We start from the raw sequence: 15,914 nt of genomic DNA on the forward strand, positions 1-15,914 counted from the left end.
TATATATACACACACTTGTACGTACATATGTATGTCAGTATGGTTAGGTGTTTCTACTCACATTTTCCCTAGTGCCCGAGAAGTTTGGCTAACATCAGGCCAAGAAATATTGAATGGTGGTGTAGGTGGAGGTTTTCAAGAAATACAAATAAGCGCTAGTAGTTTTTTTTCTGCAAGTATGGCGAGCATTTAGAATAGCTAGTGACTTAAAACTCTATTATATAGACGTTTGGTAATTTCTCATTCGACTAGAATAAAAGATTTCATTGAAGCAGCTAGTCTCATGCATATTGTCGGTACATCTAGTTGCACAAATTGCATAATATCATAAATAGCTATTTCGAGTTTATCTATTCACCAAGAGAGTTTATAAATAAATACAGATTTTTGGTCACATCCTCTAGCGTGAGATAACATATTTATATCTAATTATTTTCTATGACAAAATTATATATATACACTAAAATTTTATCAGTCATGATTGGGTGACCTATTCTAAAAAAGTGAGAAAATATAATATAGTGAGGCAGGCGGAGGACATAGTAGGGAAGGGTGGCGTACAAAATAGAGGAGAAAGAGCCAAAGCATTACAAAACAAAGGGCAACACGACGCTAAACTTAGGGCATCCCACCCCTTCCAAGTAATTCAATTTCGCTTTGTTCTTCCCAACTTTCACACCTAAGAAATTATTATTTTATATATATATATATATAGGTACGTATATTCAACTTCACCGAGATTTACCTAAGGCACACTATTTTTTGATTTATCGTTTGTGATAATTTAAAGTTAAAATTGGATTCTTATGTAACGACCTAAAATTTTCTACTTAATCTAAGGTCGCTACTGTATGTATATCATGAACATTGAATGTATAAATACTTCATTTAAACTTTTATAAAATGTAACTTTTATCTTAAAACACAACCATAAAGGGAAAGCCGAAAGAGGACAATATCTGCTCGAGTTGGACTTCAGTCATTACAAATGGTATTAGAGTCAGACACCAGGTGATCTGCCAGCGATGAGGCTGAGCCCTTGAAGGAGGGTGGACTTGATAGAGGTCCCACATCGATTGGAGAAAGGAATGAGTGCTAGCGAAGACGCTGGGCCCTAGGGGGGAGGTGAATTGTGAGAAACCACATCGATTGAGGAGGAAAACAAAACACCCTTTATAAGGTTGTGGAAACCTCTCCCTAGCGGGTGCGTTTTAAAAACCTTGAGGGGAAGCCAAAAAGAAAAAATTCAAAGAGAACAATATCGGCTTATAGTGGACTTTGGCCATTACATCTTATCTCACATGATGAGTGAGTCTTTACCCAATATTTGACTAGTTATGGTAAACGCTCGACTAGTACTATGATAGTCGTAAAACGATAACCAACAATTATTGGAGTAAGTAGTTTGTGTCGGTCACATATTGTAGAGGCAAATAGTTGTCAAATTGGAGCTTCTCTTAGATCCTGACACCACAAATAAGAAAAGAAAAATGGAGATAAAAAAAGAGGGAAAAAAAGTCAATACATTTGTCCCACACACCAAGCAAAGGCATAGGAGCATTCAAACACAATCACTCACAAGCTCTCCCATAGTCATTTCATTATAATTTTGTTTACTATTTTGCATATCTTTTAATGTTCAACATAGTTGTTGTAGAGATTCAACGACATCTTAATTCCTAACCTGAATTACTCAAATTAAAGTGGAATCTAATTATTGATTCATTCTTAATATTATTAATCAAATATCCAAATATTTTCACCTTTAATTTACCACTTTATATTTGAAAATTAAAGCTCTTTTTTGGTACAAAATTTCATGAAAATCATGTTTTTGGTTGTTAATATTTTTGTAGGAGACCTTTTTGGTAAGAAATAAGAACCATTTATTATTCCTTTTCCAAAAGCTAATTGTATGGTTCTTTTAAGCTTATAAAGTCAAAAAGGCAAAATATTGGAGCAACCTTCTCGAATCATATTTAATTGAATAGCTAGATCTAGGCATGTTTAAATGACCCGATAATTCAAACAATTTGGACTATTCAATTCAAATCGTAAAGGTTAGATTAAGTTTTTTTTTGTTCAGTTTGAGTTAGGTTGGATTGTTGGGGAATGAAAAAATGTTGTTTAGTTTATGAGGAGTTAGAATCTTTTTGGTTGGTTCATCCCGACCAACCTGAAATTATGGATTACAAAAAAAAAAAAAAAAAAAAATCAACCCAACATGTGTACACAACTACTTCTAGAATTGTTAGAAAGATTGAGTGTGATACCCAAGTAAAGAAAGAGTACATGAATGAACGGAAATTATATCCAAATAAGAGAGATTATGAGGGTATGATTCTAAGAAATGTTTAAAAGAATTGAAAGTTACTACATATACCAATAAAATGCACTTTCCTTTTTAATGGCTCAATCTTATAAACTTTACAATTAAGCGTATATACTGATATACATGTGAATGAGGACATAACATGCTGGAGTAACCATTTTGCAAAGAATGCAGGTGAATGTTTGATAGCCAATTCGACCAATCCAACACGTGTATACTCCCGTTCGAACAAATTAATTTTATTTAATAGATTAAAATTACTAATTATAAAATCAAGAACTTATAATAAATTTCTAACATGATTAAAAGAAGAATTTGAAAGATTTTATGAGTTAAGATTGGTTTAAATGGAGGGGACCATTTAATATAATATTGAAAATCTTGTTTAAAGAAAAGCAAACTTATATTTTAATTGAAAGATTCTTTTAGAATAAAAAAGAATGTAAGAATGACTTTTCTTCTTAATTTAAAATGAGTAAATAAAAAAATATTTATTAAGGATTTGGTTATTTTCCCTACCATGCCTCTCCCTATAACCCTAAGTAGTTGACTTATGATTATATATTACCATCCAAAACTTTACTTATATATAGCCTTTTGATCCAAATATAATATAATAGAAACTAACCATTTTCAAAAAAAAAAAAAAAAAAAAAAAAAAAAAAAAAAAAAAAAAAAAAAAAAAAAAAAAAAAAAAAAAAAAAAAAAAAAAAAAAAAAAAAAAAAAAAAAAAAAAAAAAAAAAAAAAAAAAAAAAAAAAAAAAAAAAAAAAAAAAAAAAAAAAAAAAAAAAAAAAAAAAAAAAAAAAAAAAAAAAAAAAAAAAAAAAAACTCATATAAGATAATAAATATAACCTCCTATATTGGTTGGATATGAGAATCAAATACCATTTATAAGGGTGTGAAAACCTCTCCATAGCATACACGTTTTAAAAATCTTGAGAGAAAGTCCGAAAGGGAAATCCCAAGGAGAACAATATTTGCTAGTGGTGTGCTTTGGCCGTTACAAATGATGTGAGAGTCAGACACGGGACGATGTGCCAGCAAGGACGCTGGATCCCAAAGTAGAGATGTCAATTTAATTCACGTTAACTTGCTCCAAATGGAGTGAAAAATCATCGATGAAAATTTGAGTGAATGAAGGTTGAAAAGGTTGAAATAAGAGGGAGGACGATTCTCCAATATATCTCGTACACATCTCTAGTTTACCAATAGAGTATTTTTTTTTTTTTTTTAATGTCAATTATGTCCATATATTATTGTCATGTTTTGGGCTCCCAAGTAGTAAATAAAAACAAGATCCAAATTAGAAGGAGAATGTAGGCTAAAAATAAACCAGTGGTTGATGTGTCTCTTTAAAGGCCTTAGCTTTTCTTTTTGGTGCTTTTCTGATTCAGTAATTTTATTTATTTTAAGTACACCTCAACCCACTTTCTCATTTATTCTACATTATCTCAAAAGGAAGCTTACAAATAACAAATTAATTAGAGTCGCTGTCACATGGATGACATAACTTTTTTATACGAATGTGTTCATTTAAAGTGACCTCATAAAACAATGAATCACTAAACGAAAATCTACGAAATTAAATGTAATTGCTCTATGCGAGTTTTATGGTCTTTAATTTTGATGTCTGTCATCAACGGTTCAAGGGTACTTTGCTTTCACCTAAAATATAAAAGTAGCATATGACTTGAGTATTTTAAGAAATACTCGGTAAGTGACCCTAATATTGGGGTCAGGGAATGCAAACACATGCAATCATGATTAGAGACCTATCATTTAAAATCATATAGGTAACCTCTCATCCAGACAATACTTTCTTACACACAACCCACACATGCGAGCGTGGACCCACCAAGCGGGCTCGCACACTCCCTAGGCTTGCATGGTAAGGTTAGTTGACTGTAGTCGAACATCCAGAGGTGCAACAAACCCTCGTATATCATGCAATGCATGATGATGATCATCATCATTATAGTGTACGCGTTTATACTCATTAAAAGAAGGGAAGTATCACGACGTAAATGAGCATACAATGTGCACGAGGTTTCTATACTTTTCATCTTAAATCATTCATGCGATACTACCTCACACATCCTTCCCATATTACCCTAGATAACATGCGTGCATAAGCTTTCGTACATTCATGATTTATAGCATTACTTAGGAGTTGTATATCAAAAGCTCATCATTTTCATAATGCAACATGACATCTCATACATATATATCATTGTAACATGATAACCTAAACCTAATTTTGCATACAATAATTTAAACTTAACTCCAATTAATTTAAACGAGCTAAAACAAATTTTGCATAAAGTAATTTAAACGGCTAAAAAGTACATACTAACCTTAAATGCTTCCAAATAGTTGAAACTAGAAAGGGTCCAAACATATCATACTCAAGTTGGATCAGCCAAAATCTTAAAATCTTGGTCTGGAGTAGTAAAAAAAATATATTATGATTCGAACCATTCAAGTGGGATAAAAGAAAGGCTAAGGGACCTCTATTTTACATGTTTTTTTTTTTTTTTGTTATTACACAATTTTTTTTTATCCCGAGCTTATTAAACAAAAAATTAAAAATTTAATGAATTGAATGTAAATTAATAATCATGTCAAAAGTATATTCTATTTTCCCCAAGTTCACAGTAACTAAGCATGGACATTATTGTTGCCTAAGCCATGACTTAAGCATTAAGTAAGGTTAATTATATTAAATTGATGACTTTATGTATCAATTATTCATACTAATGAGTCTATCAAGCAACGACTTTTTTTTCTATTAAAACTTGAACTACTTTTAACCTTATTATTAAAAGTAAAAATAAAATAAATAAATAAATAAAAAAGGTAAAAAAGAAGAAACATTTCAAAATGCCTCCAACCCATCTCTTCTAGCTGTTAGAAGCTTTTTTATTATTAGAAAAGATGATAAAAAGATGCTTTTTTTAAAACTCTTTTTCTCTTCTTTTAATGTAGAAGGAAAGGATATTTAGGATATTCATAAAGGAATGGGGACATCCATTTTATATATCGGATGATGATCGGGGTACTCCTTAGAAAACATTTAGAACAAAAAAGAGAAGCATAAAGCCAATCTCGAGCTCTAATAACGTGATAACCACAAAAAAAAGATTATGTAACGATTCAAGCCCACCACTAGCAGATATTGTCCCTTTTGAGTTTTTCCTTTCAAACTTCCCCTCAAGGTTTTAAAACGCGTTTGAAACGTTTCCACACCCTTATAAATGGTATTTTGTTCTCCTCCCCCAACCAATATGAAACATCACAATGGCTTGGGCTTGTGCCGCTACAAATGGTATCAGAACCAGACACCGGACGATGTACTAGCCTTCTCGTTGTTCCCCGAAGGGGGTAGACACGAGGCGGAGTGCCAGTAAGGAAGCTGGGCCCCAAAGGGGGGTGAATTTGGTGGCGGTCCCATATCGATTGGAGAAAGGAACAAGTGCCTGCTAGGACCTGGCCCCGAAGGAGGGTGGATTGTGATGTTCCACATTGGTTGGGGAGAAAAACAAAACACCATTTATAAGAGTGTAGAAACCTTCCTCTATTAGACACATTTTAAAGCCTTGAGGGGAAGCCCGAAAGGGAAAGCCCATGATGACACCAAATGTCCTCCTCATCGTGCCTGTGCCTCTGACACAAGAGGCACACCCTTAAATTTACCTTAAAAGTATTTTTAAAAGTGTGAGCATTGAAATATTTTGTAGGTATGCCCTGCATGCATATTCACAAAGTAAGATTAACTTGTGATCTACCTTGATTAGGATCATTTAACTTGACCATAACTGACACATAGAGACCGTAGCCATCTAGATTGTAAATTCTTTCTAATACTACTTTTAACTTGAAGTCATTTGTCGTTACCTAACCAAAACATCTTAAATCCTAACTTAAATAAGGGGTATTAAGATATACTCACCTTGCAAATCGAACTCAGAAAAATGGTCAAACTAAACTAATTCAATTAAGTCAGATCGACTGAACAAAACCACTAGACGACATAACCAAATTTTGGTGTTCAATGCATGATAATGCATGGTTCCTCTAGCGGTTATGCACATCCTTCCTTGACAAACTGCAACAATCTAAATCTAAAATGACAACAACAAAAATAACGTGTAACACTCTGTGGCACAATTATTCTAAAGATCTCCTAATGAGAGGCATTGACACTACGAAAAATACTCAAGAGTACAAATAGAAACGAATTTGTGAGAAAAATAATTATAGATACCAATCTACAACATAGTAACTGAAATCAAGGAATAAAAGTGATAGATGAAGAACAAAACGAAAATCAAACGACAATGGACATGCGCAGTCACACAAATAACTAAGAAAATGAATGGTTAGTGAGATGAAGTCGGAACCAGAATTAGATGCATAATCTGTATTTAAAACACGATGGAGCGCTCACCATGAAAAGTTGATAGCATCATATTTATAGAACCGTGGCACTAATACTCTATAGCCACTTCTAGGCTAAACCACACGACCGCAAGCTCTCTCATCAAATCCGATTATTACTAAACAATTATATTACTTGCTTGTAAGAATCTTATCGAATAATTTATCATATAACCAAATTGGATCCGGAATTTGTGGAATAGAGGCCAAATCCACTGGTGTGGTTTGGAGTTTAGTGAAAAGGAGAAAACAAACCCAATGCCGTTCCTCTGTTTGGGGTATCAAATCCATGCACTGAAATTCATATTGGTTGTCCCCATTCCCTTCGCTACAGTCCATAGCCGTCGCCTTCCTGCTGCTCTCTGCCACTGCACCTGATGTGCTTTATCATCTTTCTTTTCAAGTACCCTTGATCGTCATTCTGAATAGACTCGAGTAGATATAAGCAGACGAGATCGATTGTCGTATTTGTAACGATAATGGTTATTTAAGTTCATATTTAGCACAATATTTGTGATATCTCACATTGGTTGAGGAGGAGAACCAAACATCCTCAATAAGGGTGTAGAAACCTTTTCGTAATCGTTTTAAAGTCTTGAGGGGAAGCTCGAAAGTAAAAGCCCAAAGAGAACAATATCTGCAAACGGTGGACTTGGGCCATTATAAATAATATCTAGTCAAGTTACCGGGCGATGTGCCAGTTAGAACACTGGGTCCTGAAAGGGGGTGGATTTTGTGGAGGTCCCACATCGATTGGAGAAAGGAATGAGTGCCAGCGCAGATGCTGGGCCGTAAAGGGGTGTGGATTGTGATATCTCACATTGGTTGAGGAGGAGGAGAATGAAACACCCTTTATAAGGGTGTGGAAACCTTCTCCTAGCAGACGCGTTTTAAAGCTTCAAGGGGAAGCTCGAAATGGAAAACCGAGAGAGAACAATATCATTTTTTGAGATTCTAATCAGTCTTGACTAGTACGTGTTAAATGAAATGACTTAATCGATAATTTTGAAGATGTTTGACTAAACTGAGATTAACCTAAAAAATTAATGATCACGTGATAGGGAATGAATGATTTATATATATAAATACAAGATGTCGAAGAATATAAAAAAATATATTTAAAACCTAATTTCATAGATCCAAAGCTTACCTACTAAATTTTTTAATTTTCTTTTTATAACTTAAAGTTTGGGTTAACAAATATTGAACTTTGAAATGGACCCTAAAGTCCAAATAGTAAATGGAGTACTTTATTATTTAAAGGTACTATGAAATTACATTCTTAACCCTTTTGGGATGATAATTTTGGATTTAAAATTGATTTGATCAATCATTATTGGCCCATCAATTCAATTATATGTCCTAATATGAAACCAATTATTGTTAAATGATAATTAATGCAAGTTATTTAGAGGATTAAAATAAGTTGAAATTTTGATTTATTGAATTAAATGATAATAATAAATATGACAAATATATTATTGAAATAAATTAGTAATTACATCATAATTTTGCATTATCATTAAGCATCCAAATCCTCAACTATGTATATCATATGAATGGTTTTTTAAATCACATGTAATGTCTCTCATTCTTTTTATTTTCTACTTTATTTATTATTTATTTGCTTGAGGATAATAATGAAAAATTATTATAGTTCTTAGTTCTTATAGCGAGATTTTAATGTCATAATCAAAATTCATGTAGTATCTAAATCTTTAATTGATTATTACTTATCCAATCCAAATTATATTCAGTTTTGTTTGGTTTAGGGTTTAGAGTTTTCATTAATTTTAAGGGTTTTTTTGTTCTTCTGGCTCTCGTCATGCTCCACCTCTAAGCATCACGTGGCAATGATAATTTCATTAGTTTGCACTCTTGACATATGAGACGACTCTTCACTTAAGGCTCATCTTTTAGTTTCCACTCTAGCCACAGGCTATTGCACGCCACATCACCACTAATTTCATCTTTTAAACGATCAGCAAAAATATTGGCTGGTCCAATTAACCTAACCCAACCAATGTACACCATGATTATATAAAATAATAGATTACTTAAATTAATTAAAATATACTTAAACTTTGTACTTTACCTCTAAAATACTCTTGAACTTTTAGAAAAAAAAATATATATAATCTGAACTTTTCAAAAAAAATTAAAAATATATTTATTGTTAGATGAAAAATGGTTAACATTTTATTTAAATTCTTTTTATTAATATTATTAAAGTTTTTTTTAAAAAAATTCAAAATTACAGTTACTTTCAAAAAATAATAAAGAAATTTTAAACATTAGTATTAATTTACCTGATATTTTTTTAATTTGTGAAATAAAATATTAATTTTTTAAAAATTAACTGTCCGAAAGTATTATTGAAATTTTTGAAAATTTATGATCTCTTTTTACTTATAAAGAGCTATTCTACCGGCCTAAGTTCTTTTGATTGATTAATCTTCAGGGTATTCTGCTTGAACTCCAAACAAAAACTAGATTAACAACTAGTACAAGTGTTCAAAAGATGAAGGATGAATTCAATTCAATCTAACTAACTTAGTACCATTATTTGATGAGTTGGGTTAATGCTAATTAATGTTCCAAACTTGAGGGATGGTAGAATTTAATTTGTGGGTAAAAAACAGGTCCTCTGCAACCTGTTTGGAGTTTATCATATGTCACGTAGCCAAAAGATGCGTATTCTTCTCCTCATATGTTTCTTGAATCTGAGTAACGATGATGAATTAGGTATATAATTTCCATATAAATTATTGAAATGGGAGCAGATAACGTGCCTTATGAATCATTGTGAAGCATAGAATTTATAGCTTTCTGCAGAGATCCAGTAAGCGCATATCGGTCACCTACTTCCCTTTCTTTTCTCTTAATATTCTTTCTTCACATGCCCTTTCTCTCTCTAACTTTCTCTTTCCTATGTTCCAGTTTCAGAGATGTCGGATTTCTTTTGTAGTGTTTAATCATGAGCTGCCATTGGAGCTGCAGAGTTCTTGCTCTGCTTCTTCTTCTTCTTCTTCTTCTTCTTCAATGTTGTTGTGATGGCTTGAATTCTGATGGAGTTTTCTTGCTTTCCTTTAAGTATGGCGTTTTGGACGACCCTCTTTTTGTGCTTCAGAACTGGAATTACTCCGATGACACGCCGTGTTCTTGGCGGGGTGTCACCTGCGGCGGTGATGGTGCTACGGTTACAGCTTTATCGCTACCGGATTCTCTGCTTATGGGCTCTGTTTCTTCTGATCTGGGTTTGATTCAAAGCCTTCAATTTGTTGATCTTTCGAACAATTCCTTTAATGGGTCTCTCCCTTTGTCTCTGTTCAACAATTCCATGCTTCGGTTTCTTGATTTGTCGGAGAATTTGATTTCCGATGAGGTTCCGGCGGCGGTGAGTCGACTTGGGAATCTGCAAGTTCTTAACCTCTCCGGCAATGCTCTGTTCGGGGAGTTTCCGAGCGATCTTGCGAATTTGGGTAATCTCACGGTTATATCTCTTAAGAACAATTACATTTCCGGGGAACTTCCTGGTCGGTTCCGAACGGTTGAGGTTTTAGATCTGTCTTCTAATTTGATTAATGGGTCTTTGCCGTTCGATTTTGGTGGCGACAGTTTACGTTACTTCAACATCTCGTATAATAGACTTTCCGGCGAAATCCCGCCGGATTTCGCCCACAAAATCCCAGCCAACGCCACGATTGATCTCTCATTCAACAATTTCACCGGTGAAGTCCCTGTTTCCGACGTGTTCATGAACCAAGAAGCAAACTCCTTCGCCGGAAACCGCCAACTCTGCGGCGAGATAACGAAAACTGCATGCCCAATTCCTTCGTCGCCGGCGTCTCTCCCACCGGCAATCGCCGCCATGCCAATTGACCCAAGTACCCCAGAAACCACCTCGCCGGAAAAAGAGAGCGGAACAGGGCTAAAATCCTCAACTATAGTCGCGATTGTACTCGGCGACGTCGTCGGATTAGCAATTCTGTGCCTCCTCTTCTTCTATGTCTACCACTTGAAGAAAAAAAACAAAACCGACGAAACCCATTTGAAAAACGAATCCAATTTGGCGAAAGACAGCTGGTCCACATCTTCATCGGAATCCAGAGGATTTTCGCGATGGTCCTGCCTGAGAAAAAAAGAGTATCCAGAAGAGGGAAATTCCGAGCAGGTTAGTATCGGTTCCATCTCCGGCCGCCGCGACACAACGGAGGAGGGCGGGGAAGGGAACAAAAGGGGAACTTTAGTGACAGTAGACGGCGGAGAGAAAGAGTTGGAACTTGAGACACTATTGAAAGCGTCGGCGTACATTCTCGGCGCTACCGGATCGAGCATAACGTACAAGGCAGTGCTGGAAGATGGCACTGCATTTGCAGTGCGGAGAATCGGCGACGGCGGAGTTGAAAAGTATAAGGATTTCGAGAATCAGATTAGAGTTGTAGCTAAATTGGTTCATCCAAATTTGGTTCGTGTTCGTGGGTTCTACTGGGGCGTTGATGAGAAGCTCATCATTTATGAATTCGTTCCCAATGGTAGCCTTGCCAATGCCCGTCACAGTGAGTTTCTTTCTCCCAATTACTTATTTTCATGTTGAGTAGGTTAGAAATTACTCCTCTTCACGGTAGTATAACATTGTCTATTTTGAGAATAAGCCCTGTGGCTTAGTCCAAAAAGCCTCGTAAACTCATGATCATTCCTAATTTAGTCAACATGAGGCTCCCTCCCAATCATCCCAAGCTTCTGAGTTCGTGCAATACGAAACTTGACATCTACGGCATGGAAACTTGACATCTAGGGCATTGGATGGATGAAGTAAATAGGTGACAGTGGAGTAGGTGCAACTGAGGAAAGTGTTAATTTTTAATGGCTATTTGGGAAGTCAACCCATTTTTTATGGTCGTTTGCATTTACCATTGATAGAAGAGAGCATTAAATTAGAACACGTAATACCCCGTCACTTTCCCGGGAAAATCATGTTCATTCTTTTCCTTTAAATTTTCTCAGGGAAAGTGGGCTCTTCACCTTGTCATCTTCCATGGGAGGCCCGATTGAGAATAGCAAAAGGAGTAGCCCGTGGCCTTTCTTATCTCCATGACAAGAAGCACGTCCATGCCAACTTAAGACCTAGCAACATTCTTTTGGGCTACAATATGGAGCCCAAGATAGGCGACTTCGGTCTCGAGAAGGTTTTATTTGGCGATTCAACTTACAAAACGGGTAGCTCGACTCGAAATTTTGGAAGTAAGAGGTCAACTGCATCTCGTGATAGCTTCCAAGACTTCGTTACTGGACCTAGCCCTGGACCGAGTCCAAGTCCTAGCTCGATCAGTGGAGTGTCACCATACCTAGCACCAGAATCGCTTCGAAGCTTAAAACCTACTCCAAAGTGGGATGTGTACTCTTTTGGAGTGATACTACTCGAGCTACTAACTGGAAAGATCATTGTATTGGATGAGTTGGGTCAAGGGCTTGAGCTTGCAGTCGACGATAAAAGTCGAGCTTTAAGAATGGCTGACATGGCAATTCGAGCTGACGTGGAGGGGAGAGAAGATGCATTATTATCATTCTTTAAATTAGGTTATACTTGTGCATCTCCAACCCCACAAAAGAGACCATCCATGAAGGAAGCCCTACAAGTTTTGGAGAAATTTCCAACTATATCCACGTCATCACACTATTATGGTCTCTAGAGGATAAAAACAAGTGAAAATAATGTTGACTAAGTTCCATGTTTATAATCGTGCGTATGATTTGATGTTTTTGATTAGATTAGCGTTTGTTCTATGAACTTATGACCCACTGATTTTTTAGTTAAATGACATTTTTGTTCCTACCCTAGTTTGTCTATCATCTCGATTTTTTTCTGATGTGACAAATGTGTTCGTTTCAATAATGACATTATAAAGAAATGAACTTGTTTCGGTAATTCGAACATTTAATAAATCAAAATGTGATTAAGTTATTTGAAGATATAATAGAAATATAATACTGACGGTCGATATAATAGAAATGTTTTTAAATATTCGTTTTATTTTATTTTATTGTTAATTGGTTTTGAAATTGATTGAAAAGATTTTGACAATTTTGAGAAAGAAAATAATAAAATAAGATTGGAAAAGACAAATGGTTTGAGAATTGGGAGATAATAATGGGAATTTCAAGAACATCCAACCACTCTTTACTGTGGGAGATGTAACAAAAGGAATCAATCATTTTAATTTATGTATTAAATTAAGTGATGACATTGGATGATGTTTCAGTTTCTAGCTGTATAAAATGTTATTAAAATATAATACCATTTATTTGTGGGAGGTTTCAAAGTTCTATACATGGCACGAGGATGCACTCATTTTTTTCAATTCCTCTCTTTAAATACGTATATTTATGCCTCGAGTTGAGTTGAGTTTTCAGGTCTGAAATTATCGACCCAATACGAGAACTAGCTCGGCACACAAAAAACGGTAGACACAGGCCAACATGCGACTCGCGTACTTGACCTAAGTTGCTCTAGTCACCCAAGCTCCCTTCTCGTAAAGAGCAAGTGTTGAGCCAGTAACCAAACAACTTTGTGCGTGGTTTAACTTGGCGGCTTATTCGGCTTGGTATAGGGCATTTTATAAGTTTCCTATGTTTTATATCCTTTCAGAGCTGTTTTTCATTTCATTTGAGGCGTTTAAGGTAAGTTTAACCCTAAATTGCTCAAATTAAGTTATTTTAAGCTAGAAATTTGAATTAAGGAATACTTTTAACTAAGTATGCTCATGTCATGTCTTGATATGATATCGTGGAAAATATAGGTTAAAGTGAACGATAAGGAGCACCTTAAATCAGCTTTAGGATTATTGAGTGACTTTGTTTTAGACCAACCAAGTAAGAGACTTTATTATTGGTTCGATTGGAAGAATTGTCTTATGTATGATGACATGTGGCCCGTGGCCCGTGCATTTGTCATATGCTTGAATGTTATATTATGTTACGGTATGTTATGTGATGTTATGCTAGGATATGTTATGTTATACCATAGATGTTAGGCTAGAATATGCTATGCTATACTATACAATCATGTTATGCTATGTTAGGCTATAATATGCCTTGTTATGTCATATTATGTGGTGTTACACCATGGCAAGCGTGTTATGTCATGATCATGCGATGATGTATAAAAGTGATATGAAATTTGGACGAATATGATGAAAAAATGTAACAACTCAAGCCCACCGCTAGAAGATATTATATGTTTTAGCTCATTACATATCACTGTCAACCTCACGATTTTTAAACGCGTCTACTAGGGAGAGGTTTGTTTTGTATCACAAATTATGTCATGATTATAAGCTAGGGGGACCTCATGCATTTTTTGTGTGACACATGCAATGGGATACTTCCCCACTATGATGTGTATAGACGCGTACAATATGATAGATGATTTATGACATTATGTTTTCCATGATATATTGTTGGCCCTTTCGCCCTATGTGATGTTAGCGAGTTTTGGTCCGATAAGCCAGACCGAGGGGGTGTGCGAGTCTGCCTGGTGGACCCAAGCTCGCACATGTGGGTCATGTGTAAAGAAGTACTACACATCCAATCTTGTCCGAATGGAAAAGCTGCCTAAGGTCGTGATATGCTACGATAAAAGGATAGATCCCCCATGTTACATGTGTTTGCATTCTCTGGCTTCAATAGTGGAGTCACTTATTGAATATTTCTTAAAATACTCAAGTCACATGCTACTCTTACATTTCAGGTAAAGGTAAGACACCTTTGTATGGATGACGACAACATCACATTGGAGACCATAGAATTGGTACTAGGGTAGCTGCATTTTTATTTTGCTTATTAGTCTTAAGTTAGTATATGACATTGATTTATTTCCTAGTCTTCGTTAATTTGTTTATTTTTCATTTCTTAAATGTTGTTGTTTTGATTTAAGGATTTTATGTTTAATATTTAAGTCCATGGCATCGTTTATGAACTATTTAAAATGAAGGTTTCTGCATAAAAGGGTCACATCATGCATAAGGTAATGACTTTATTATGGTAGAAAAATAGGGTCTTTACATTAGAGGAAATGAAGTTACTACCTGCATTTTTTTCCGTTAGCTCAATTATAAGAACTTCATAGTTAAGTGTGTTTTGCTTAGAAAAATTCTTTGTTGAGTGACCTCCTGGAAATTAAGATGCATGTGAATGAGTTATAAACGAGGATTAAGTAACATAACCATGTCGCAGGGGAATGTTGGGACCATCAGGTGTTGAATGTGTCGGTTTGTGGAGATAATACCTTTTAGAAGTGATGAGTAAGTAACGTAACTATGTCGCAAGGGATGTATAAAAATGTTAGAGGCCATCGAGTGTTGATCTGTGGGGCTAATATTAACTCTTAGAAGGGAGGAGTAAGTAACATAACTATGTATGTCTAGACCATCAAGTATGGAATCCAAATTTTGAATTCTAATCTAAATCCCAAACATGGGTCTTTATGTTTCTTGTCCAGTTATAACGCTCTAGAAAGAAGAGAAATTTGCAAAGCCAAGAATTCAATGCTTACACAACGACCTCAATTTTCTCTAAGGAGATAACTTCTTTACAAAACTTGGTAATTCAATTCCATAGTTGCATGAAATTGAAATGCTACATACTTTGGTCGTTGTTAGAGTATGAGCTGTCAAGTAAAAGCAAAAAGTTTTAACCGTCTAATGAGTCTCTCAATCCAATTTTACGTTATTAAACTTTCAATTATACATTCAATAGATCTTTAATCTATAATTATGAAAAGGTAATATAAACAAGAAAGAGCCGATGGTATAATGAATATTTTCGTTAAGAACCAAAGATTATAGAGGCAAATGGTTGTTTTATGATTATTGTTGACGTGCACATAAGCTAAGTCCAAATTGATTTAAGATATGGGCCGAAATGTTAACAAAAGTTTTGAAGAAACTAAACATATGGCTAATATTTCAAAGTGTGGGACCAAATTTAGGATGATGGTATTGAAGATATCACTAGGCCATTCTTGTCGTTCGCCATAATTTATGGGTCAGAGAACTTCATTATGTGGTGATTCAAACCAACAAAATAGCCACTAAATTTGACCCAAAAGTTTTAGTCTTAATCTTAAAATGTTTTGACAGAGA

The 15,914-nt window shown here is 34.8% G+C and overlaps 1 protein-coding gene across 1 annotated transcript; it reads left to right on the plus strand.

Moving 5' to 3' along the window:
* Nucleotides 1-9,427: 9,427 nt before the first annotated feature.
* On the plus strand, nucleotides 9,428-12,607 carry LOC111451570 (probable LRR receptor-like serine/threonine-protein kinase At4g37250). Its single transcript, XM_023092044.1, has 2 exons — nucleotides 9,428-11,330; nucleotides 11,779-12,607. Exons 1-2 carry the CDS (start codon nucleotides 9,749-9,751, stop codon nucleotides 12,462-12,464), a joined length of 2,268 nt encoding a protein of 755 aa, XP_022947812.1. The 5' UTR covers nucleotides 9,428-9,748; the 3' UTR covers nucleotides 12,465-12,607.
* Nucleotides 12,608-15,914: the final 3,307 nt, after the last annotated feature.

Source organism: Cucurbita moschata, unplaced genomic scaffold (assembly GCF_002738365.1).
Source record: "Cucurbita moschata cultivar Rifu unplaced genomic scaffold, Cmos_1.0 Cmo_Scf00013, whole genome shotgun sequence".
NCBI classification, from domain to species: Eukaryota; Viridiplantae; Streptophyta; class Magnoliopsida; order Cucurbitales; family Cucurbitaceae; genus Cucurbita; species Cucurbita moschata.

Bases quoted from the DNA above. Each gene is read 5' to 3' on its own strand.
- LOC111451570 (XM_023092044.1), top strand. From the start codon at position 9,749: ATGAGCTGCCATTGGAGCTGCAGAGTTCTTGCTCTGCTTCTTCTTCTT. The intron at 11,331-11,778 runs GTGAGTTTCTTT...AAATTTTCTCAG, and splicing joins CCTTGCCAATGCCCGTCACA to GGAAAGTGGGCTCTTCACCT.